Source organism: Rattus norvegicus, chromosome 6 (assembly GCF_021556685.1).
Source record: "Rattus norvegicus strain SHRSP/BbbUtx chromosome 6, alternate assembly SHRSP_T2T, whole genome shotgun sequence".
NCBI lineage: Eukaryota > Metazoa > Chordata > Mammalia > Rodentia > Muridae > Rattus > Rattus norvegicus.
Window position 1 is genome coordinate 21,476,731 of NC_141539.1, and position 26,745 is coordinate 21,503,475.

General features: G+C 43.3%; 1 protein-coding gene and 1 long non-coding RNA gene across 2 annotated transcripts; one reads left to right on the forward strand and one right to left on the reverse strand.

Annotated features, from left to right (window-relative positions):
* Positions 1-1,090: 1,090 nt before the first annotated feature.
* On the reverse strand, positions 1,091-24,477 carry LOC148005078 (uncharacterized). Its single transcript, XR_015622800.1, has 2 exons — positions 24,105-24,477; positions 1,091-2,021 (listed from the first exon to the last, which is right to left on the reverse strand). It is a non-coding gene; the product is annotated as an uncharacterized LOC148005078 (long non-coding RNA).
* Positions 2,426-25,618, forward strand: LOC148005079 (uncharacterized). Its single transcript, XM_087555044.1, has 3 exons — positions 2,426-2,654; positions 17,690-17,857; positions 23,154-25,618. The coding sequence occupies exon 3, from the start codon at positions 23,215-23,217 to the stop codon at positions 24,940-24,942; it is 1,728 nt and encodes a 575-aa protein (XP_087411170.1). The 5' UTR covers positions 2,426-2,654; positions 17,690-17,857; positions 23,154-23,214; the 3' UTR covers positions 24,943-25,618.
* Positions 25,619-26,745: the final 1,127 nt, after the last annotated feature.

The following is a 26,745-nucleotide window of genomic DNA, read 5'->3' on the forward strand; positions in this document are numbered from 1 at the left end:
ATCGTTGCAGCTAGTTCCGGGTTTGTGCTCACAGCTGCTTACTAGCCGTCTTCACTCACCTCCACAGAAGTGTTTACAACCTGGATGACGAACAATACACTCACACGAACCACTTTGCCTTACACAGTGTGCCCTTTTCTTAGCCTTTGTGCTACTGTTGTTCTTGCCCTGGCAAAAGGAAGCTCAAGAAGGGAGGGATTATTCTGGATCACAGTTTGAGGTGACACAGTCTGTCACTGTAGTGAAGGCACAATGGCAGGTGTCTCCATGGTTGTGGGTGCCTGAGGCAGCTTGCTCATATCCTGGTAGGTCAGGAAGCACAGGTTTAGATTAGACTTGAGTTCAGAAGTTCAACAGGCCATAACCCTCCATACCTACGCCCTCAGTGGCCTGCCTCTTCCTGCTAGGTTCTAAAGACTCTATAATCTCCTAAACTAGTAGCCCAAACTAGGGACCAGGTATTTGACCCCATGATTATGCTAGGGACAGCTCACCTGTGAATCATAGCAGACCTAGCTGTGTGAGAGAACCTTGTCATTCTAAGTGAGGTGACAAGTGGGTAGGCATTACTCTGGTTTTTACTAGAGAAGGGATTAAGATAACAGAATGAAATGCCCTTGCATGCTCATCATGTCTCCTATGAGCTCTGGTGGGCCAGCTATGACAATGATTTCTTTGCAGAGTCAAAGGTGCTAAGTGGTGGTTAAAAGAGCAGTCCATTTTCCTCGGTGAAAGTCTCCTCATAAAACTTGTGACATTACTCCATTGCTTATAGATGTATTTTGATGTGGTGGGAATCCTTCCTCTATGCCACACATATCTGCATTGCGTGATTGAGGTATAGACGCTTGCTTGGGAAACTTTACTTAATTACACATGAACTTCTATAGAATTTCCCCCACATAACAGTAAGTTTGCCCTGTCAAGTGTTCAAGACCTCAATTTGCTCTTGGCTCGCCCCCAGCGCAGTCATGCGATCAGTCACACAAATTCTCACAAACACCCTCGGCAACAGGGGAAGGGTAGCTGACGTCTCCCTCCCACCCTCTTTCCTCCAAGTGTGTCTGCAAACAAAATTCCAACCTATCCGTGGAGTGGAACTTAACTTTTATGTTTGTTTTGCCCAAGGCACGGACCCTGTCAGGGAAGATGGAGACACCTTCACGGCCTGTTAGTTATGTCTGGGCAAAGCTTCTCAATGGGCTGTCAGACAAGAAAAGAGCTTCCTGCAGCCATCGCAATCAGCATCGCCATCTGTGAGGTCATCGGGATATTTCAAACGATTTTCAGCTCTCATTAGTTGAGGAATTTCTGCAGGCCTGTCCTTATCTTTTGTAACTTTTGCTGTCACATCCCGAGTAAGCCTCTTCGGGGAGTGACATGTTCCCGGTGGGTTAGCCCGTCGTAATGAGCCACCAGTTGATGTGCCCTTTGCTCTTGCTAGCAGTATATGTTGATATTAACCTTTCATGTTGCAAGATGTCGCTTTTACCCTTGGCTTCCGCCATGTTAGTCTCATTATTTCTAATAGGCTGCGGCAATTAGAGTCTTGGAGCTGTTGGTTGCAGACATTTGGAGCGAGGAAGGGCCAGTCAGGGGGAATGGCCGCTTTTTCTTTATATGAACAATGTGGTGCAGAGCGCAGCCCAAATCCGCAGACAGCGAGGCACAGTGGACCTCCGGCGAGGATGGGAAAGCCCACACCCGGGTCTTTCACATGTCCTGGTCTCACACTCGCTGCTGTTTGCGTCCAGGCCCCTTTGTGAAAAATGCCATGTTTGGCAGATATTTTAGGACATGGATTTGGACTAAGGATGATTCATTGAACAGAATCGGGAAATAGATGGGAATTCTCAAATACACAACCCCACCTCCACCCTGGTTGGCTGGAAAGAGAAAAGTCTGACACGGGCAGCCATCTGGAGGAGGTCCTGGGTCCTTTAAGGGTGATGGTCTGGAAGGGCCCGAGATCGGTGACTACGGTCTCTTGACTTTCGGTAGAACTCCACAGTTGTTGAAACCTAGTAGAGCGAATGCAAAAGGCTGTTACTTCAAGGTCAGAGCAACTGGTGAAATTCTGAGAGCTTAGTGGGAAAAGGGAAAAATTCGCGCCAGGTTAGTGTGTAAGGAAACCCCAAATAACTGAATGCACAGCGTGGAGTCAGCAAACACTTGCTTTAACTGACCCCATGCGCTTCCCATTGGGGCACAACAACACAGAATTACCTTTCTTTTTGCTTCATACCAAATGTAACTAAAACCCGAGGGAGGGAAAGCAGCTGGAAGGAACGGCTTGGGTGTGTCTCTAGATACCACGACTAGAATGTGTGACACGGAGCAGGAGCAAGATTTCCCCCAAATAAATACAAGAAAAAGCCCCTATATTAATCTGACCATTTATGAAACTTGGAAAAGCCCTGGCAGCGAGTCTTTCAGCCATTTACCGATGTGCAGCGTCGCAGACCCTCTTACGCTACCGCTACCGGAAAGCAGCCCTCCTGGCCGTGTGGCTGTGCGGATGTCTCTGAGAGCTCTTCCCCTTTGAAACTCACTTAAAATGCATGTTGGTTTCTATAGGGTTGATCACACAGATCTGTGGTGGCTCTAACGTAGAGAGTCCAAGCTATGCAATCATCAACCTTTGGAACTTCCGGGTGAGTAGATAAGAAATCTCCAGTGGAAACACTGGATGTGCACCTCCCTTTCTCCCTCCCTCGTTTCAAACATTTAATCAGCTTGTGTTATAAGCAGGCACTGGGCTGGGAGCTAATGATGAGACACAGTTAATAATGAAACCCAAATCTAACTTGTTTCATTTATATTTGCAAACAAGGGGCCAGGCTACTCCCTTGTGCCCCTCCCCTCTTTCCATTGTTCTATGGCTGGGAAAATAGAGCGTGGCTCACAGCTGCGGTGGGGGAAGGGGGGGGGGCTCTTGAGAAAAACAGGAGGCTTTGAGTAAACTGATGGTACTGCATTTGATTTTTCCTTAATGGATCCTTCTTTTCTTGTTTGGAATACGCCCGGGCCTCGGAAGTGTACTAGTGGGCTTGGGGCTGGCTCCTTCATGAGAAGGTCCTGTTCTGGGACATCACAGCAGGAACAGGTTCAGACTCCAGAAGGAGGGCTCAGGCCAGCAGGCCCTACTGGGGAAAGAGCTTGGGTTCACCCTGTTTTCTCTGAGGGTCTCATTTCCTTTTACATTTGAGTTGCTAAGGTGTTAGGTCCCAGGGTGAGTGGGTCTCCTTAGAAGAGAGAAAGGTGGCTACCCTGCTGCTTTGAGCTTGAGAGGCACAGGTTTCCGATCACTGGACATTTTGTCTGTTTACACATGCATCAGATCACTGGGGCTAGAGCTAAGGTCCAAGGCTCAGCTGGCAGTGAGTTTATATAACTCTTGAATTTCTTCATAATTTTCTTAAGAGCACTTCAAGATGCTATGTGGCTGAGAGAGCAGGTAGCTTGAGAAAGTAAGGACTGGGATTTTCAAACAATGCATTACACAAGCTAAATCATGGCAATGTGCATGAATAATCTGCAAAGGAATTATTTTTTTCTCCATCTTTATTAAATTTGGTATTTCTTATTTACATTTCAATTGTTACTACCTTTCCCAGTTTCCAGGCAAACATCCCCCTAACCCCTCCCCTTCTTTATGGATGTTCCCCTCCCCATCCTCCCCCTATTCCTGCCCTCCCCTCAACAATCACCTTCACTGGGAGCTCAGTCTTGGCAGGACCAAGGGCTTCCCCTTCCACTGGTGCTCTTACTAGGCTATTCATTGCTACCTATGAGGTTGGAGCCCAGGGTCAGTCCATGTATAGTCTTTGGGTAGTGGCTTAGTCCCTGGAAGCTCTGGTTGCTTGGCATTGTTGTTCACATGGGGTCTCAAGCCCCTTCAAGCTCTTTCAGTCCTTTCTCTGATTCCTTCAACAGGGGTCCCGTTCTCAGTTCAGTGGTTTGCTGCTGGCATTCGCCTATGTATTTGCCATATTCTGGCTGTGTCTCCCAGGAGAGATCTACATCTGGTTCCTGTCAGCCTGAACTTCTTTGCTTCATCCATCTTATCTAGTTTGGTGACTGTATATGTATGGGCCACATGTGGGGCAGGCTCTGAATGGGTGTTCCTCCTGCCTCTGTTCTAAACTTTGCCTCATTATCCCCTCCCAAGGGTATTCTTGTTCCCCTTTTAAAGAAGGAGTGAAGCATTCACATTTTGATCATCCATCTTGAGTTTCATGTGTTATGTACATTTAAGGTAATTCGAGCATTTGAGCTAATATCCACTTATCAATAAGTGCATACCATGTGTATTTTTCTGTGATCGAGTTACCTCACTCAGGATGATATTTTCCAGTTCCATCCATTTGCCTATGAATTTCATAAAGTCATTGTTTTTGATAGCTGAATAATATTCCATTGTGTAGATGTACCATGTTTTCTGTATCGATTCCTCTGTTGAAGGGCACCTGGGTTCTTTCCAGCTTCTGGCTATTATAAATAAGCCTGCTATGAACATAGTGGAACATGTGTCTTTATTATATGTTGGGGCATCTTTTGGGTATATGCCCAAGAGAGGTATAGCTGGGTCCTCAGGTAGTTCAATGTTTAACTTTCTGAGGAGCCTCCAGACTGATTTCCAGAATGGTTGTACCAGTCTGCAATCCCACCAACAATGGAGGAGTATTCCTCTTTCTCCACATCCTCACCAGCATCTGCTGTCGCTGGAGTTTTTTGATCTTAGCCATTCTGACTGATGTGAGGTGGAATCTCAGGGTTGTTTTGATTTGCATTTCCCTTATGACTAAAGATGTTGAACATTTCTTTAGGTGCTTCTCAGCCATTCGGCATTCCTCAGCTGTGAATTCTTTGTGTAGATCTGAACCCCATTTTTAATAGGGTTATTTGTCTCCCTGCGGTCTAACTTCTTGAGTTCTTTGTATATTTTGGATCAGCTGTAGGATTGGTAAAGATCTTTTCCCAATCAGTTGGTTGTTGTTTTGTCCTAACAACAGTGTCCTTTGCCTTACAGAAGCTTTGTAGTTTTATGAGATCCCATTTGTCAATTCTAGATCTTAGAGCATAAGCCATTGGTGTTTTGTCCAGGAAATTTTCTCCAGTGTACATGTGTTCCAGGCTCTTGCCCACTTTCTCTTCTATTAGTTTGAGTGTATCTGGTTTGATGTGTAGGTCCTTGATCCACTTGGACTTAAGTTTTGTACAGGGTGATAAAAATGGATCGATCTGCATTCTTCTACATGCTGACCTCCAGTTGAACCAGCACCATTTGTTGAAAATGCTATTTTTTTTCCATTTGATGGTTTTGGCTCCTTTGTCAAAAATCAAGTGACCATAGGTGTGTGGGTTCATTTCTGGGTCTTCAATTCTATTCCACTGGTCGGTCTATCTGCCTGTCTCTGTACCAATACCATACAGTTTTTATCACTATTGCTCTGTAATACTGCTTGAGTTCAGGGATAGTGATTGCCCCGGAAGTCCTTTTATTGTTGAGGATAGTTTTAGCTATCCTGGGTTTTTTGTTATTCCAGATGAATTTGCAAATTGTTCTGTCTAACTCTATGAAGAATTGGATTGGTAGTTTGATGGAGATTGCATTGAATCTGTAGATTGCTTTTGGTAAAATGGCCATTTTTACTATATAAATCCTGCCAATCCATGAGCTTGGGAGATCTTTCCATCTTCTGAGATCTTCTTCAATTTCTTTCTTCAGAGGCTTGAAGTTCTTATCATACAGATCTTTCACTTGCTTGGTTAAAGTCATACCGATGTATTTTATATTATTTGGGACTATTATGAAGGGTGTCATTTCCCTAATTTCTTTCTCATCTTGTTTCTCTTTTGTGTAGAGGAAGGCTACTGATTATTTGAGTTAATTTTATACCCAGACACTTTGCTGAGGGTGTTTATCAGGTTTAGTAGTTCTCTGGTGGAATTTTGGGATCACTTAAATACACTATCATATCATCTGCAAATAGTGATATTTTGACTTCTTCTTTTCCGATCTGTATCCCCTTGATCTCCTTTTGTTGTCTGATTGCTCTGGCTAGGACTTTGAGAACTATATTGAATAAGTAGGGAGAGAGTGGGCAGCCTTGTCTAGTCCCTGATTTTAGTGGGATTGCTTCAAGTTTCTCTCCATTTAGTTTAATATTAGCTACTGGTTTGCTGTATATGGCTTTTACTATGTTTAGGTATGGGCCTTGAATTCCTATTCTTTCCAAGACTTTTATCATGAAGGGGTGTTGAATTTTGTCAAATGCTTTCTCAGCATCTAATGAAATGATCATGTGGTTTGTTCTTTCAGTTTGTTTATATAGTGGATTACGTTGATGGTTTTCTGTATATTAAACCATCCCTGCATGCCTGGGATGAAGCCTACTTGATCATGGTGGATGATTGTTTTGATGTGCACTTGGATTCGGTTTGCCAGAATTTTATTGAATATTTTTGCATCGATATTCATAAGGGAAATTGGTCTGAAGTTCTCTTTGTTGGGTCTTTCTGTGGTTTAGGTATAAGAATAATTGTGGCTTCATAGAAGGAATTCGGTAGCGCTCCGTCTGTTTTAATTTTGTGGAATAGTTTGGACAATATTGGTATGAGGTCTTCTATGAAGGTCTGATAGAATTCTCCAGTGAATCCATCTGGACCTGGGCTCTTTTTGGTTGGGAGAATTTTAATGACTGCTTCTATTTCTTTAGGAGTTATGGGGTTGTGTAAATGGTTTATATGTTTCTGATTTAACTTCGGTACCTGGTATCTGTCTAGGAAATTGTCCATTTCCTCCAGATTTTCAAGTTTTGTTGAATATAGTTGTAGTAGGATCTGATGGTATTTTGAATCTCCCCTGATTCTGTTGTTATGTCTTCCTTTTCATTTCTGATTTTGTTAATTTGGATACACTCTCTGTCTCCTCTCGTTAGTCTGGCTAAGGGTTTATCTATCTTGTTGATTTTCTCAAAGAACCAGCTTTTGGTTCTGTTGATTCTTTGTAGAGTCCTTTTTGTTTCTATTTGGTTGATTTCGGCTCTGAGTTTGATTATTTTCTGCCTTCTACTCCTCCTGGGTGTATTTACTTCTTTTTGTTCTAGAGCTTTTAGGTGTGCTGTCAAGCTGCTGATATGTGCTCTTTCCTATTTCTTTCTGCAGGCACTCAGAGCTATAAGTTTTCCTCTTAGCACAGCTTTCATTGTGTCCCATAAGTTTGGGTATGCTGTACCTTAATTTTCATTAAATTCTAAGAAATCTTTAATTCCTATCTTTATTTCTTCATTGACCAGGTTATCATTGAATAGAGCATTGTTCAACTTCCATGTATATGTGGGCATTCTTTCCTTATTGTTGTTGAAGACCAGCTTTATCCCCTGGTGGTCTGATAGGACACATGGGATTATTTCTATCTTTCTGTATCTATTGAGGCCTGTTTTATACTGATTATATGGTCAATTTTGGAGAAAGTACCATGAGGTGATGAGAAGAAGGTATATCCTTTTGTTTTAGGATAGAATGTTCTATAAATATCTGTTAAGTCCATTTGGTTCATAACTTCTGTTAGTCTGTCTATGTCTCTGTTTAATTTGTTTCCATGATCTGTCCTTTGATGAGAGTGGGGTGTTGAAATCTCCTACTATTATTGTGTGAGGTACAATGTGTGCTTTGAGCTTTAGTAAGGTTTCTTTTTTTTTTAAAGATTTATTTATTTTATATATACAAGTACACTGTAGCTGTCTTAAGACCAGAAGAGGGCATCGGATCCCTTTACAGATGGTTGTGAGCCACCATGTGGTTTCTGGGAATCGAACTCAGGACCTCTGGAAGAGCAGTCAGTGCTCTTAACCGCTGAGCCATCTCTCCAGCCCAGGTTTCTTTTATATATGTAAGTGCCCTTGTATTTGGAGCATAAATATTTAGGATTGAGAGTTCATCTTGGTGAATTTTTCCTTTGACGAATATGAAGTGTCCTTCCGTATCTTTTTTGATGACTTTTGGTTGAAAATCAATTTTATTCGATATTCGAATGGCTACTCCAGCTTGCTTCTTCAGACCATTTATTTGGAAAGTTGTTTTCCAGTCTTTTACTCTGAGGTCTGTCTTTGTCTCTGAGGTGTGTTTCCTGTAGGCAGCAAAATGTTGGGTCCTCATTGCCTATCCAGTTTGTTAATCTGTGTCTTTTTATTGGGGAGTTGAGCCCATTGATGTCGAGAGATATTAAGGAATAGTGATTGTTGCTCCCTGTTATATTCATATTAGGAGGTGAGATTATGTTTGTGTGCTTGTCTTCTCTTTGTTTTGTTGCAAAAGAATTAGTTTCTTGCTTTTTCTAGGGTGTAGCTTGCCTCCTTGTGTTGGGCTTTACCATTTATTATCCTTTGTAGGCCTGGATTTGTAGAAAGATAATGTGTAAATTTGTTTTTGTCATGGGATCTCTTGGTTTCTCCATCTATGTTAATTGAGAGTTTTGCTGGATACAGTAACTGGGGCTGACATTTGTGCTCTCTTAGGGTCTGTATGACATCTGTCCAGGATCTTCTGGCTTTCATAGTCTCTGTTAAGAAGTCTGGTGTAATTCTGATAGGTCTGCCTTTATATGTTACTTGACCTTTTTCCCTTATTGCTTTTAATATTCTTTCTTTGTTTTGTGCATTTGGTGTTTTGACTATTATGTAATGGGAAGAGTTTCTTTTCTGGTTCAATATATTTGGAGTTCTGTAGGCTTCTTGTATGCTTATGGGTATCTCTTTCTTTAGGGTAGGGAAGTTTTCTTCTATGATTTTGTTGAAGATATTTACTGGTCCTTTGAGCTGGGAGTCTTCACTTTCTTCTATACCTATAATCCTTAGGTTTGAGCTTCTCATTGAGTCCTGGATTTCCTGTATGTTTTGGGCCAGTAGCTTTTTCCGTCTCACATTATCTTTGACAGTTGAGTCAATGATTTCTATGGAATCTTCTGCTCCTGAGATTCTCTCTTCTATCTCTTGTATTCTGTTGGTGATGCTTGTATCTAAGGCTCCTTGTGTCTTCCTTTGGTTTTCTATATCCAGGGTTGTCTTCCTTTGTTCTTTCTTTATTGCTATTTCCATTTTTAATTCCTTAACCTGTTTGATTGTGTTTTCCTGTAATTTTTTGAGGAATTTTTTGTTTCTCAGAATAGGCTTCTGCTTTTTTATTTGTTTTCCTGCATTTCTCTAAGGGATTTCTTCATGTCTTTCTTGAAGTCCTCCATCATCATGATCAATTGTCATTTTAAATGGTGTGTTTGGATATTCAGTATTTGCTTTGGTGGGAGACTTGGGCTCCGATGATGCCATGCAGGTTGGTTTCTGTTGCTTGGGTTCTTGCGGTTGCCTCTCGCCATCAGATTGTCTCTGGTGTTACCTTGTTCTGCTATTTCTGACAGTGGCTAGACTGTCCTATAAGCCTGTGTGTCAGGAGTGCTGTAGACCTGTTTTCCTGTTTTCTTTCAGCCAGTTATGGGGACAGAGTGTTCTGCTTTCAGGCGTGTAGCCTTTCCTGTCTACTGGTCTTCAGCTGTTCCTGTAGGTGTGTGTCCTGAGTCCAACAGGCAGGTCACTTGGAGCAGAAAAGTTGGTCTTACCTCTGGTCTCGGGCCTGAAGTCGCTCCTGGTGTGGGGGCTGTGTTTCAGCTCTCCGTGAGGGCAGCAACCAGAAGGGCCTGCGCTGCCTTTTCCGGGATCCCTGTGCACAGGGGACCCAGATGGCACTAGGTGTTTTTCTCTAGAGTCAGAAATGTGGGCAGAGAGTTGTCTCCTCTGACTTCCCAGGTGTTTCGGCCCCTCTGAAGGTCTAGCTCTCCCTTCCACAGGATTTGGGTGCAGGGAGCTGTTTGACCGTGTCCCTTCAGATCTGGGCGAGGTCTGGACCGCAGCACTCCTGCAGCTTGAGTGCCCCTATCTCCATGTTCCCAGAAGCCCTATACAGTTTCCTCTTGGGTCAGGGATGTGGGCAAGAGTGGGCAGAAGTGGCGGTCTCCCCTGCCCTGCACTCTCAGGAGTCCACAAAGGAACTATTAATTGTTAGACCAGCACTACAAAAAGAAGTGCTCTTTAGATCACTGCCCTCTGAACCAGCGTCTTTGGTGTGGGAGATAATACCCAAGGTCTCATGTACCTCAGCAATTAATTTATCACTGAACTCTCTTCCCAGCCCCTGGAAAGTATTTAAAAATGTATATATGCATGTGTAGGGTGTGTGTGTGTGTGTGTGTGTGTGTGTGTGTGTGTGTGTATCTGTGCATGCCTGTGTGCAACTGTCAGAAGGCAACCTGAACTCATGTCATCCTCTGGGATGCTGACTACTTCCTTTGAGACAGGGTTTCTCATGGGCCTGGAGCTCACTAATTATGCTAGACTAATTCCAGGGAGCCCCAAAGATGTTGTCTTTGCCTTCCCGGTACTCTACTCACTATGCCTGTCTTTACGTGGATGCTGCAGATTAAATGCAAATCCTCATATCTATGAAGCAAGCACTTTTCCAATCAAGCCAACCTCTCAAGCCTGACCATAATTTTTTTTTTAATTAACTTGAGTATTTCTTATATACATTTCGAGTGTTATTCCCTTTCCCGGTTTCCGGGCAAACATCCCCCTCTCCCCTCTCCTTTTTTATGGGTGTTCCCCTCCCAACCCTCCCCCCATTGCCGCCCTCCCCCCATAGTCTAGTTCACTGGGGGTTCAGTCTTAGCAGGACCCAGGGCTTCCCCTTCCACTGGTGCTCTTACTAGGATATTCATTGCTACTTATGAGGTCAGAGTCCAGGGTCAGTCCATGTATAGTCTTTAGGTAGTGGCTTAGTCCCTGGAAGCTCTGGTTGCTTGACGTTGTTGTACATATGGGGTCTCGAGCCCCTTCAAGCTCTTCCAGTTCTTTCTCTGATTCCTTCAACAGGGGACCTATTCTCAATTCAGTGGTTTGCTGTTGGCATTCGCCTCTGTGTTTGCTGTATTCTGGCTGTGTCTCTCGGGAGAGATCTACATCCGGCTCCTGTCGGCCTGCACTTCTTTGCTTCATCCATCTTGTCTAATTGGATGGCTGTATATGCATGGGCCACATGTGGGGCAGGCTCTGAATGGGTGTTCCTTCTGCCTCTGTTTTAATCTTTGCTTCTCTATTCCCTGCCATGGGTATTCTTGTTCCCCTTTTAAAGAAGGAGTGAAGCATTCACATTTTGATCATCCTTCTTGAGTTTCATTTGTTCTAGGCATCTAGGGTAATTCAAGCATTTGGGCTAATAGCCACTTATCAATGAGTGCATACCATGTGTGTTTTTCTGTGAGTGGGTTAGCTCACTCAGGATGATATTTTCCAGTTCCAACCGTTTGCCTATGAATTTCATAAAGTCATTGTTTTTGATAGCTGAGTAATATTCCATTGTGTAGATGTACCACATTTTCTGTATCCATTCCTCTGTTGAAGGGCATCTGGGTTCTTTCCAGCTTCTGGCTATTATAAATAAGGCTGCGATGAACATAGTGGAGCATGTGTCTTTTTTATATGTTGGGGCATCTTTTGGGTATATGCCCAAGAGAGGTATGGCTGGATCCTCAGGCAGTTCAATGTCCAATTTTTTGAGGAACCTCCAGACTGATTTGCAGAATGGTTGTACCAGTCTGCAATCCCACCAACAATGGAGGAGTGTTCCTCTTTCGCCGCATCCTCGCCAGCATCTGCTGTCACCTGAGTTTTTGATCTTAGCCATTCTCACTGGTGTGAGGTGAAATCTCAGGGTTGTTTTGATTTGCATTTCCCTTATGTCTAAAGATGTTGAACATTTCTTTAGGTGTTTCTCAGCCATTTGGCATTCCTCAGCTGTGAATTCTTTGTTTAACTTTGAACCCCATTTTTTAATAGGGTTATTTGTCTCCCTGTGGTCTAACTTCTTGAGTTCTTTGTATATTTTGGATATAAGGCCTCTATCTGTTGTAGGATTGGTAAAGATCTTTTCCCAATCTGTTGTTGCCGTTTTGTCCTAACCATAGTGTCCTTTGCCTTACAGAAGCTTTGCAGTTTTATGAGATCCCATTTGTCGATTCTTGATCTTAGAGCATAAGCCATTGGTGTTTTGTTCAGGAAATTTTTTCCAGTGCCCATGTGTTCCAGATGCTTCCCTAGTTTTTGTTCTATTGCTTTGAGTGTATCTGGTTTGATGTGGAGGTCCTTGATCCACTTGGACTTAAGTTTTGTACAGGGTGATAAGCATGGATCGATCTGCATTCTTCTACATGTTGACCTCCAGTTGAACCAGCACCATTTGCTGAAAATGCTATTTTTTTCCATTGGATGGTTTTGGCTCCTTTGTCAAAAATCAAGTGACCATAGGTATGTGGGTTCATTTCTGGGTCTTCAATTCTATTCCACTGGTCGGTCTATCTGCCTGTCTCTGTACCAATACCATACAGTTTTTATCACTATTGCTCTGTAATACTGCTTGAGTTCAGGGATAGTGATTCCCCCAGAAGTCCTTTTATTGTTGAGGATAGTTTTAGCTATCCTGGGTTTTTTGTTATTCCAGATGAATTTGCAAATTGTTCTGTCTAACTCTATGAAGAATTGGATTGGTATTTTGATGGGGATTGCATTGAATCTGTAGATCGCTTTTGGTAAAATGGCCATTTTTACTATATTAATCCTGCCAATCCATGAGCATGGGAGATCTTTCCATCTTCTGAGGACTTCTTCAATTTCTTTCTTCAGAGTCTTGAAGTTCTTATTGTACAAATCTTTTACTTGCTTGGTTAAAGTCACACCGAGGTACTTTATATTATTTGGGTCTATTATGAAGGGTGTCGTTTCCCTAATTTCTTTCTCGGCTTGTTTCTCTTTTGTGTAGAGGAAGGCTACTGATTTATTTGAGTTAATTTTATAGCCAGCCACTTTGCTGAAGTTGTTCATCAGCTTTAGTAGTTCTCTGGTGGAACTTTTGGGATCACTTAAATATACTATCATATCATCTGCAAATAGTGATATTTTGACTTCTTCTTTTCCGATCTGTATCCCATTGACCTCCTTTTGTTGTCTGATTGCTCTGGCTAGAACTTCAAGAACTATATTGAATAAGTAGGGAGAGAGTGGGCAGTCTTGTCTAGTCCCTGATTTTAGTGGGATTGCTTCAGGTTTCTCTCCATTCAGTTTAATATTAGCTACTGGTTTGCTGTATATGGCTTTTACTATGTTTAGGTATGGGCCTTGAATTCCTATTCTTTCCAAGACTTTTATCATGAAGGGGTGTTGAATTTTGTCAAATGCTTTCTCAGCATCTAATGAAATGATCATGTGGTTTGTTCTTTCAGTTTGTTTATATAATGGATCACGTTGATGGTTTTCCGTATATTAAACCAGCCCTGCATGCCTGGGATGAAGCCTACTTGATCATGGTGGATGATTGTTTTGATGTGCTCTTGGATTCGGTTTGCCAGAATTTTATTGAGTATTTTTGCGTCGATATTCATAAGGGAAATTGGTCTGAAGTTCTCTTTCTTTGTTGGGTCTTTGTGTGGTTTAGTTATAAGAGTAATTGTGGCTTCATAGAAGGAATTCGGTAGGGCTCCATCTGTTTCAATTTTGTGGAATAGTTTGGATAATATTGGTATGAGGTCTTCTATGAAGGTTTGATAGAATTCTGCACTAAACCCGTCTGGACCTGGGCTCTTTTTGGTTGGGAGACCTTTAATGACTGCTTCTATTTCCTTAGGAGTTATGGGGTTGTTTAACTGGTTTATCTGTTCCTGATTTAACTTCGGTACCTGGTATCTGTCTAGGAAATTGTCTATTTCCTCCAGATTTTCAAGTTTTGTTGAATATAGGCTTTTATAGTAAGATCTGATGATTTTTTGAATTTCCTCTGAATCTGTAGTTATGTCTCCCTTTTAATTTCTGATTTTGTTAATTTGGATACACTCTCTGTCTCCTCTCGTTAGTCTGGCTAAGGGTTTATCTATCTTGTTGATTTTCTCAAAGAACCAACTTTTGGTTCTGTTGATTCTTTCTATGGTCCTTTTTGTTTCTACTTGGTTGGTTTCAGCTCTGAGTTTGATTATTTCCTGCCTTCTACTCCTCCTGGGTGTATTTGCTTCTTTTTGTTCTAGAGCTTTTAGGTGTGCTGTCAAGCTGCTGACATATGCTCTTTCCTGTTTTTTTCTGCAGGCACTCAGAGCTATGAGTTTTCCTCTTAGTACAGCTTTCATTGTGTCCCATAAGTTTGGGTATGTTGTACCTTCATTTTCATTAAATTCTAAAAAGTCTTTAATTTCTTTATTTCTCCCTTGACCAGGTTATCATTGAGTAGAGCATTGTTCAATTTCCACGTATATGTGGGCATTCTTCCCTTATTGTTATTGAAGACCAGTTTTAGGCCGTGGTGGTCCGGTAGCATGCATGGGATTATTTCTATCTTTCTGTACCTGTTGAGGCTGTTTTTTGACCAATTATATGGTCAATTCTGGAGAAAGTACCATGAGGAGCTGAGAAGAAGGTATATCCTTTTGCTTTAGGATAGAATGTTCCATAAATATCTGTTACGTCCATTTGGCTCATGACTTCTCTTAGTCTGTCTACGTCTCTGTTTAATTTCTGTTTCCATGATCTGTCCATTGATGAGAGTGGGGTGTTGAAGTCTCCTACTATTATTGTGTGAGGTGCAATGTGTGCTTTGAGCTTTAGTAAGGTTTCTTTTACGTATGTAGGTGCCCTTGTATTTGGGGCATAGTTATTTAGGATTGAGAGTTCATCTTGGTGGATTTTTCCTTTGATGAATATGAAGTGTCTTTCCTTATCTTTTTTGATGAATTTTAGTTGAAAATTGATTTTAATTGATATTAGAATGGCTACTCCAGCTTGCTTCTTCTGACCATTTGCTTGGAAAGTTGTTTTCCAGCCTTTCACTCTGAGGTAGTTTCCGTCTTTGTCTCTGAGGTGTGTTTCCTGTAGGCAGCAGAATGCAGGGTCCTCGTTGCGTATCCAGTTTGTTAATCTATGTCTTTTTATTGGGGAGTTGAGGCATTGATGTTGAGAGATATTAAGGAATAGTGATTATTGCTTCCTGTTATATTCATATTTGGATGTGAGGTTATGTTTGTGTGCTTTTCTTCTCTTTGTTTTGTTGCCAAGATGATTAGTTTCTTGCTTCTTCTAGGGTATAGCTTGCCTCCTTATGTTGGGCTTTACCATTTATTATCCTTTGTAGTGCTGGATTTGTAGAAAGATATTGTGTAAATTTGGTTTTGTCATGGAATATCTTGGTTTCTCCATCTATGTTAATTGAGAGTTTTGCAGGATACAGTATCCTGGGCTGGCATTTGTGTTCTCTTAGGGTCTGTATGACATCTGTCCAGGATCTTCTGGCCTTCATAGTTTCTGGCGAAAAGTCTGGTGTGATTCTGATAGGTCTGCCTTTACATGTTACTTGACCTTTTTCCCTTACTGCTTTTAATATTCTTTCTTTATTTTGTGCGCTTGGTGTTTTGACTAATATGTGACAGGAGGTGTTTCCTTTCTGGTCCAATCTATTTGGAGTTCTGTAGGCTTCTTGTATGCCTATGGGTATCTCTTTTTTTAGGTTAGGGAAGTTTTCTACTATGATTTTGTTGAAGATATTTACTGGTCCTTTGAGCTGGGAGTCTTCACTCTCTTCTATACCTATTATCCTTAGGTTTGATCTTCTCATTGAGTCCTGGATTTCCTGTATGTTTTGGACCAGTAGCTTTTTCTGCTTTACATTATCTTTGACAGTTGTGTCAATGATTTCTATGGAATCTTCTGCTCCTGAGATTCTCTCTTCTATCTCTTTTATTCTGTTGGTGAAGCTCGTATCTACAGCTTCTTTTGGTTTTCTATATCCAGGGTTGTTTCCATGTGTTCTTTTTTGATTGCTTCTATTTCCATTTTTAATTCCTTCAACTGTTTGATTGTGTTTTCCTGGAATTCTTTCAGGGATTTTTGTGACTCCTCTCTATGGGCTTCTACTTGTTTATTTATGATTTCCTGGAATTCTTTCAGGGATTTTTGTGACTCCTCTCTATGGGCTTCTACTTGTTTATTTATGATTTCCTGGAATTCTTTCAGGGATTTTTGTGACTCCTCTCTATGGGCTTCTACTTGTTTATTTATAATTTCCTGGAATTCTTTCAGGGAGTTTTGTGATTCCTCTCTGTAGGCTTCTACTTGTTCTCTAAGGGAGTTCTTCACGTCTTTCTTGAAGTCCTCCAGCATCATGATCAAATATGATTTTGAAACTAGATCTTGCTTTTCTCGTGTGTTTGGATATTCCGTGTTTGCTTTGGTGGGAGAATTGGGCTTCGATGATGCCATGTAGTCTTGGTTTCTGTTGCTTGGGTTCCTGCGCTTGCCTCTCGCCATCAGATTATCTCTAGTGTTACTTTGTTCTGCTATTTCTGACAGTGGCTAGACTGTCCTATAAGCCTGTGTGTCAGGAGTGCTGTAGACCTGTTTTCCTGTTTTCTTTCAGCCAGTTATGGGGACAGAGTGTTCTGCTTTCGGGCGTGTAGTTTTTCCTATCTACAGGTCTTCAGCTGTTCCTGTGGGCCTGTGTCTTGAGTTCACCTGGGAGGTCTCTTGCAGTAGAAAAGTTGGTCTTACGTGTGGTCCCGAGGCTCAAGTTTGCTCATGGGGTGCTGTCTACAAGCTCTCTGCGGCGGCAGCAACCAGGAAGATCTGCGCCGCCCTTTCCAGGAGCCTCTGTGCACCAGGGTTCCAGATGGCATTTGGTGTTTTCCTCTGGCATCAGAGATGTGTGCAGAGTGCATTCTCTTCTGTTTTCCCAGTCATGTCTGCCTCTCTGTAGGTTTAGCTCTCCCTCCCACGGGTTTTGGGTGCAGAGAAGTGTTTATCCCGTCTGTCCCTTCAGGTTCTGGCGGTGTCTCAGGCGCAGGGGTCCTGCCGCTTGTGGGCCCTTCCCCACGGGAACCCAGAGGCCGTATACAGTTTCCTCTTGGGCCAGGGATGTGGGCAGGGTTTGGCAGTGTTGGTGGACTCTTCCGCTCAGCAGCCTCAGGAGTGCCCACCTGACCAGGCGGTGAGGTCTCTCTCCCATGGGGTTTGGGAGCAGAGAGCTGCTGCGGGCCGGGATCCGCTGACCATAATTTTTATACAACAGGTATATTAAGTCCAGATTTTAGCTACCATCTAGTATGTATGTATGTATGTATTATGTATTATGTATATGTATCTATTTATCTATCATCTATCTTTGTATCAATGTGTGTATGTATCCATATATGTATTCATCCGTCTATCATCTATCTATCTATCTATCTATCTATCTATCTATCTATCTATCTGTCTATCTATAATTTTAGTTTGCTGAGTGTCTATAATACCATATCACACCCTGGGTGGCCTAAACAACAGAAATCTATTGTCTTCTAGTTTTGGAAATTAGAAGTCCAAGATAAAGTGTGGAAAGCCGTAATAGCTTCTGCTGTTACAAGATGGTGCTGGCTTCCGTTGCGGCAGCCCGGCTCCTCCCTGTAAACAAACTGTGTGCGCATGTGCAAGGGTGTGTTTGCGCCAAGTCTTTGCCCACCCCGGGGCATGCCAATGAGATCACGGCTATGCGGCCAATCAGGAAGGAACACGTTGCTTTGGGGGATATAAAGCTAACGCTCTCTGGGGCCGCGGCGTCTCTCTTCTTCAAGATGCAATAAACGGTTTGCTGCAGAAGGATCCTGGTGTCTGCGTGCGTTCTTGCTTGCGAGATGATAGCGCAGGACATTTGGTGCCGAAACCCGGGACAAATACCTCACCATCGCTGGCGCCGAGGAGACCCTCCGCTCACAGAGAGGATTCAGAACTGCAGGACGAAGGTAGGCTCTGAGAGGCATGTTTGGTCTCGATCTCTCTCATCTCTCTCCCCCATTAGAAGATGCGGTGGAAGCTTTTGTTATTGTTTTAACAGCGTTCATTCTTTTTCTTTTGGTTTCATTTTGTTTCCATCGGTGGTTGTGTTAGTTGATTTTGCGGCTGCCGCTAGGCACAGTCAGACGGACGTAGATAAGCTGCGGTGCCTCTCCTATATCTACGCTTCTCCTGTAGATAAGGGAGCAGTATGGGAGCTTCACATTCAGTGATCACAGCGCTGCAGTCTGTCTTAAAGCAGCGCGAGCTAGAAGTCTGTACAAAAACCTTGGAATGTTTTGTTAAAGAGGTCGATCGCGTAGCACCTTGGTACGCGTGTTCAGGGTCGTTGACCCTCGCCTCCTGGGAGAAATTAAGGGGAGACTTAGTTAGGGAACAACAGAATGGGAAATTGAAAGTGGGGACCATGGCATTATGGAAACTGGTGAAATCGTGCCTAGAAGATGAGAAATGACGCCCAACAGTAATAGCAGGACAGGGGGCATTAGAGGAGTTACAGGACAGCATGTCAGAAACAGAGTGAGGTGAAAGATTAGAAATTTTAAGAAGGAAAGGTGCACCTAAGAAAAGAGGCCCTTCCAAGGACCTTGGATCCAAGGAAGCAAGAGATAGGGGAAAGGATGCCCGGGGAGAGAAACAGGGAAAGGAGGAGAAAACCCCGAAAAAGAAAAGCCTTTATCCGGTAAAGGAGTTAGAGGCTTTGGGGCTTGATAGTTCAGAAACTTAGCCACTCCGAGGAAGAGGATTTAGAAGATGAGGCAGCTCGCTATGAAGAAAAAAGATACCACCCAGATGAACGAGGAGCTAACAGCTTGGGTAAAAAACAGAAGAAAGTGGGAGGTGGAAACCATGCGGTTTCCCGGCCTATAAGCCCCAGCGCCCCTCCACCTTTTATGGAAAGATTTCACTCAGATTCCTTCCTCACTAAAGATGAACAAAAAAGATATGGCAGGTATTTCTGGTGTTTGAGGTTGCCGATGGAGGCCATGTTCACGCACCAGTAGAATATATTCAAATTAAGGAACTTGCCGAGTCGGTCCGTAACTACAGAGTTAGTGCCAATTTCACTATTTCTCAAGTCGAGAGGCTTGCCACTCTGGCCATGACTCCAGGAAACTGGCAGACAACAGTGAAGGCTGCGCTCCCTAATATGGGGCAATATATGGAATGGAAGGCCTTGTGGTATGACGCCTCTCAAGCACAGGCCAAAGTCAATGCCACCACTGAAGGTGATCAAAGAAATTGGACACTCAATCTGCTAACAGGACAAGGGCAGTATGCCAATAATCAAACAAATTATAATTGGGGAGCATACGCTCAAATCTCCGCTGCTGCCATTAAGGCGTGGAAGGCACTTTCCAGGAAGGGAGAGTCTGGGGGACACCTAACAAAAATTATACAAGGCTCCCAGGAGCCATTCTCAGACTTCGTGGCTAGGATGACAGAGGCAGCAGGCAGGATCTTTGGAGACCCTGAACAAGCAATGCCTTTAATGGAACAGTTGGTCTATGAGCAAGCCACACAGGAATGCAGAGCAGCTATTACACCTAGAAAGAGCAAAGGGTTACAGGACTGGCTGAGAGTTTGCCGGGAACTTGGAGGCCCGCTTACTAATGCCGGCCTCGTGGCTGCTATCCTACAGGGCCAAAAGCGCTCAGGTACAGGTGATCACAAGGTCTGCTATAACTGGCAAACCAGGACATTTAAAAAGGGAGTGCCACGCCCTCACAAAGAGGAGAGCACCAGGACTGTGTTCTAAGTGTGGGAAAGGCTATCATTGGGCCAGTGAGTGTCACTCAGTTAGAGATATCAGAGGCAGGCTTATTCAGCCTGGACCTCCCCAGGCAGAAGGAGGTGAAAATACTCCAAAAAACGGGTATCCAGGCCCCAAGTCTCAGGGCCCCCAAACATATGGGACCCCAGCTCACAACAAGCGGACACCACGGTCCACAGAACTACAGAAGGCTCAGCAGGAGTGGACCTCCGTTCCACCACCCAATTCATGCTAATGCCACAGATGGGTGTGCAACCTGTCCCCACCGACTACAAAGGCCCCCTACCTGTGGGAAGTGTCGGCCTTATTTTGGGTCGATCCTCCTTAACCTTAAAGGGACTTATTGTTCACCCTGGAATAATAGATCAAGATTACTCGGGAGAACTTCAAGTTCTCTGCTCTTGCCCTCAAGGCATTTTTCCATCTTTTCAGGTGACAGGATTGCTCAGTTGATTATCCTTCCAAGTTTACATGATCATTTTCTTTCTTCCAGGGTCCCTAGAGACACTGCGAAGCTTGGCTCTTCCGGGACTGATTCTGCCTATTTAATAATGGACCTTAATTCCAGACCCTCCTTAGAGTTGAATATAGAAGGGAAAACTTTTACAGGAATTTTAGATACAGGGGCTGATAAGAGTATTATCTCCTCCAGCTGGTGGCCTAAGGCATGGCCTGTCATTCAATCATCCCATTCCTTACAAGGACTAGGGTATGAGGCCAGACCCACTATCAGCTCATGCTCCTTGATCTGGCATGCTCCAGAAGGCCAATCAGGAAGGTTCATTCCTTATGTCCTCCCTCTTCCTGTTAACCTTTGGGGGAGGGATATCTTACAGGGTCTAGGACTAACATTGACCAATGAGTATTCTCAACGAGCTGTTGGGATTATGAAGAGAATGGGTTACAAGGAAGGGAAGGGATTAGGGAAAAAAGAACAAGGAAGATTAGAACCGGTCCCAAAGAAGGTAATGTAGGAAGACAGGGTCTGGGTTTTTTCTAGGGGCCATTGAGGGTTCTATGCCTATACCCTGGCTCACGGAAGAAGCCATATGGGTTCCTCAATGGCCTCTATCCTCTGAAAAATTATAAGCTGCCACTAAGTTGGTTAATGAACAATTACAGCTTGGACATTTAGAACCCTCTATTTCACCATGGAATACTCCTATTTTTGTGATAAAGAAAAAATCAGGAAAGTGGAGACTTCTCCATGATTTAAGAGCCATTAATGCACAGATGCGTTTATTTGGCTCGATCCAACGAGGCCTACCCTTGCTCTCCGCCTTACCTAAACAATGGAAGATAATAATTATAGATATTAAGGATTGTTTCTTTTCCATCCCCTTGTGCCCACAAGACAGAGGTTTGCATTTACTATACCAGCTATTAATCATCTTGAACCTGATAAAAGATTTCAGTGGAAGGTTCTGCCTCAAGGCACGGCCAATAGCCCCACTATGTGCCAACTATATGTGCAACTAGCCCTTGAACCTATAAGGAAGAAATTTCCATCTTTGCTTTTGATCCATTATATGGATGACATTCTCATGTGCCATAGAGATTTAACAACCTTACAGACCTCATATCTAATCTTAATCAAAACATTGGGGCAATGGGGATTACAAGTCACTACAGAAAAGGTTCAAATTGCAGAAATTGGCTTATTTCTGGGATCGGTCATTTATCCTGAAAAAATAGTTCCTCAGAAATTAGAGATTCGTAGAGATCATTTACATACCTTAAATGATTTCCAAAAATTATTGGGAGATATAAATTGGCTGAGACCATTCTTAAAGATTCCCTCTGCTGAGTTGAAACCTTTATTTGATATTTTGGAAGGGGACTCTCATATCTCCTCTCTGAGAGCATTGACGCCAGCCGCAAACCAGCCTTACAAGTTGTAGAAAGTGCCTTACAGGATGCTCAATTACAGCGCATTGATGAAACCAAGCCCTTTGATTTATGTGTTTTCAAAACTATACAATTACCAACAGCTGTCTTGTGGCAAAATGGGCCTTTATTGTGGATCCATCCCAATGCATCTCCTGCTAAGATTATTGACTGGTATCCCGATGCAGTTGCTCAGCTTGCACTCCGCGGGTTAAAGGCAGCTATTACTCATTTTGGAAAAGAACCCAAAATTCTGGTAGTACCATACACAGCCATTCAGGTACAAACATTAGCTGCTACCTCAAATGCTTGGGCAGTGTTAGTTACTTCCTTTGCTGGACAGATTGATAATCATTATCCAAAACACCTGATCCTGCAATTTGCCTTAAGCCAAGCCGTTGTGTTCCCACACATAATGTCTCAGGAACCACTTGTTGATGGGGCTGTAGTGTATACAGACAGGTCAAAAACTGGTGTAGGTGCTTATGTGGTCAATAATAAGGTAGTATCTAAGCAATATAATGAAACCTCACTCCAAGTTTTAGAATGTTTAGTGGTGCTAGAGGTCCTTGAGGCCTTCCCGGGCCCGCTTAACATTGTATCAGATTCCTCCTATGTGGTTAATGCGGTTAAGGTTCTTGAGGTGGCTGGAGTAATTAGGCCTTCCAGCAAACTTGCTCAAATTTTTCAACAAATTCAATCTACCGTTCTTGACAGGAGATCCCCTGTATTTATAACACATATTAGAGCTCACTCGGGCCTTCCTGGTCCAATGTCCTGCAGAAATGACCTAGCAGACCAAGCTACAAGAGTGATTGCAGTCGCCTTGTCCCCCCGATTAGAGGTAGCAAGAGAATTTCACAGACAATTTCATGTGACAGCTGAAACTTTACGCCGCCGAAGTGCTTTGACTAGAAAAGAAGCTAGGGAGATAGTTACCCAATGTCAAAATTGTTGTCAATTCCTGCCTGTACCCCATGTGGGAGTTAATTCACGAGGAATCCGACCACTACAGGTCTGGCAAATGGATGTTACTCATATCCCTTCTTTTGGAAGACTTCAGTATCTGCATGTTTCTATTGATACATGCTCTGGCATCATGTTTGCTACACCTCTAACAGGGGAAAAGGCCTCGCATGTAATTCAACATTGCCTCGAGGCGTGGAGCTTGGGGTAAACCCAAACTCCTTAAGACAGACAATGGACCAGCCTATACTTCTCAAAAATTTCAACAATTCTGACACCAGATGGATGTGACTCATCTGACTGGTCTCCCGTATAATCCTTAGGGACAGGGCATTGTAGAACATGCCCATCGCACTCTCAAATCCTATTTAATTAAACAAAAAGGGGGAGTCGAGGAGGCTCTACCCTCAGTACCAAGAGTAGCTGTTTCCATGGCACTCTTCACCCTTAATTTTTTAAATCTTGATGCCCAAGGCCATACTGCGGCCGAACGTCACTGTTCAGAGCCTGATAGACCAAAAGAGATGGTAAAATGGAAAGATGTTTTGACTGGTCTATGGAAAGGCCCGGATCCTATATTAATAAGATCCAGGGGAGCTCTTTGTGTTTTCCCGCAGGAAGAAGACAATCCGTTCTGGCTACTGGAATGACTGACATGAAGAATTCTGACACCTGGAGATGACTCCCGGATGGACCCCTTGGAAACTACCCCTAGCCCTCGCAATGCCTCTTTGGATTTGGGTTCCTAGTATATTGGGAGAATACAGATGGGCAATTTTGTCTGCCTTTTTGAAGCCCATACCTGCCCGTCATGATGCAGTTGTTTTCCCTAAGTTTTTCATGACCAACAAAACCTTAGAACTGCCGTATTTACCATATGATCCTACCTGGGCTCCTCTGGGGGAAAATCGTTCCTTATCAGAACAGGGCTCTCTCTGTTTTCAGCTTGGTGAAACAGGGGGATGCATCACACTTACAGGTCAGGCCTTGGGTATGTTTGATGTTCACAATGCGGGCAGGGTGAGTTTATCCCAGGATACCAGTAAGTCAGAGGTAACAATCACAAGACAGACCTACTGGCAGGAGGCAGTATGGATTAATGGTACATTTCCATCACCTAACCTCACAGAAGGAGAACGCCCCCATCAACCCAGAATAGCCCCCTATTGTAGCCCGGGGAATGAGGGGCTGATGCCTCCCTGGACTGATTGTCAATCATCCTTTACTCGTTGGGCAAATTGGGATAGAACTTTTTCCCTCTCCCCCGGTATGGGAGGCGGCTCAGGAGAGGAGTCCGCTATACAAGGACTCTTTAAACAGAACTTCAAACGGAACCCTTTCGATAAGTGGGTGCTTCGTGGGGTCAATGGTAGTTGCACAGATCTTAATCCCTTCGTCCAGGGAGGAGCCGTTGGAAAGGCCTCCTTTACTGGTGTTAAGAATACTTCCCAGTATATGAACATCAAAATCCAAGCGCCTGATGGGACTACGACTGTCCACACCAATGCTACTATGGAAATCACTAGATTCAATAAAACTTTGGTGAACCAGACTAATTATCCACCTACCCCAGTCTGTGTTTACCCCCCTTTCTTGTTTATCCTTTCAAATGTTTCATTTGAAGCTTGTTCCAATGATTCTTGCTGGATGTCACAATGCTGGAATGCTAAGTGGGCTAATTGTGCCATGGTTGCTAGGGTCCCGCGGTGGGTTCCAATCCCCATGGAAACCCCTTCTACCTTGTCCTTGTTCGGGCAGAAGAGAGACTTCGGTATAACTGCAGCCATTGTGGTGGCGATCTCCATTAGTGCAGTTGCTGCAACTGCCGCTGGCACAGCCCTGAATCAATTGTCAGCCACAGTGGCGGATGCTGTTGATCTTCATACCTCCACTAGTGCCCAGTTGAAGGGCGGATTAATGGTTGTTAACCAACACCTCGACCTGGTAGAGGAAAGATTGGATATTCTCTTTCAATTGGCCCAATTGGGATGTGAGAGAAAATTGGGGTCGCTTTGCATTACCAGTGTACAATATGAAAATTTTACCCGAGCAGCTAATCTGTCTAGACGATTGTCATTGTACCTTGCAGGAAATTGGTCAACAGGATTTGACAAGACTCTCGAGTCTTTGAGGGCAGCAGTGTTGGCTATTAACTCAACTCGAGTGGACCTGTCGCTGATGGAGGGACTCTCTTCCTGGATTTCTTCAGCCTTTTCTTACTTCAAAGAATGGGTGGGAGTGGCTCTGTTTGGTGCAGCCCTATGCTGTGGATTAGTGTTCATGCTATGTTTGGTCTGCAAACTCAGATCTCAACAGAAACGTGACAAGGTCGTTATCACTCAAGCACTTGTGGCCATTGAACAAGGGGCCTCCCCTGAAATTTGGTTATCTATCCTCAAAAATTAGTTGACATCTGAGTTCTCTGCTCTTGCACCCCATGGATTTGTGGATCCATTGCACTGGGATGAGAAAGACTCAGTGATTCTTTGATCAGCCCTTGCACATCGCTGAGGTCTCCTCATTGCACGCGATAGGGTGATCATCACTTCCCCACTAATTCATTTTTGGCTGGCCTCTTTTGTGGAGTTCACCCTAGGCCATTTAACAGTTATTGTCACATGGTACTGCGGTATCCAGAGACGGGCAACTTTCCTCATGCACAGTCCAATCTAAGACACGGGGCCCGGTGGCGATAGGGTTACCCTATGACGGATAAGGCTGTGACATTAGAGGAATGACCTAAGACAGGAGCCGCAGCAGATGGACATAACTGCAGAAGCCTAGACCAGCCTCGTTCTAGTAAAACAGAAAGGGGGAGATGTGGAAAGCCGTAATAGCTTCCGCCGTTACAAGATGGTGCTGGCTTCCATTGCGGCAGCTTCCTCCCTGTAAACAAACTGTGTGCGCATGCGCAAGGGTGTGTTCGTGCCAAGTCTTTGCCCACCCCGGGGCATGCCAATGAGATCACGGCTATGCGGCCAATCAGGAAGGAACACGTTGCTTTGGGGGATATAAAGCTAACGCTCTCTGGGGCCGTGGCGTCTCTCCTCTTCAAGATGCAATAAACACTTTGCTGCAGAAGTATCCTGGTGTCCGTGTGCGTTCTTGCTGGCGAGACGATCGCGCAGGACAATAAAGGTGTTGTCAGGACTGATGGCTCTTAAGAACTATCTTTTTCATTTATTACTGGTTGTCTTCTCCCTCTGTATGTCTATAGTCTTAATTCTTCTTCAATAGGGTGCCAGTTCTATTGAATTAAAAGTCTCTATTTTCTCTCATTTGACCTTAGTAGCCTCTTTAAAGACACTATTCCCAAACACAGTTCCTGAGGTCTAAGAGTCTAGGGTCAGTATGTATAAATATTTGGGGGGAACAAGTTATCTCATGGTATTATATACCTGTATACTCAAAACCTGTCTGTCTTAGGTAGAGTTTCTATTGCTGTGAAGAGACATCATGACCATGACAATTCTTACAAAGGAAAACAGTTAACTGGGGCTGCCTTATAGTTCAGAGGTTTTGTTGATTATCATTGTAGTGGGAAGCATGGCAGCACGCAGGCAGACATGGTGCTAGAGAGGTAGCTGAGAGTTTTACATCTACATCTACAGGCAACAGGAAGATAGCCAACAGGCCTGGCTTGAGCATCTGAAACCTCAAAGCCCACCCCTTAATGACACGCTTCTTCCAACAACACCTCCTAATAGTGCCACTCTCTCTAAGCCTAATGGGGTCACTTTTATTCTATCTATCTATCTATCTATCTATCTATCTATCTATCTATCTATCTATGTATCTATCTATGTATCTATCTATCTATCTATCCTCTATCTGTCATCTTTCTATCATTTATCTATATTATCTGTCTGCCTATCTAGCCAGCGAGTCATTTGTCTGTTATTGAGGTACCTAAAAGGGACCTTAGAAGAAACTAAAAATGATTGCAACTTTTGACCCCACTGAATAAGTGACAAATAAGGAAACTAAAAGCCCTGAGACTTTAGCTGGGCACACAACATTTTTGATGCTGCCATTGATGCTAACTTTGTAGTCTTTAGATCCAACAGTTGCTCCTCACAGTGCTGTATGCCTAAAAGTAGTGAACAACTTGGGCATATATATATATATATATATATATATATATATATATATATATATATGTATATATATACACACATATATATGTATATATATACACACATATATATG

Coding starts and splice junctions, on each gene's coding strand:
- LOC148005079 (XM_087555044.1), top strand. CDS start 23,215: ATGACTCCCGGATGGACCCCTTGGAAACTACCCCTAGCCCTCGCAATG.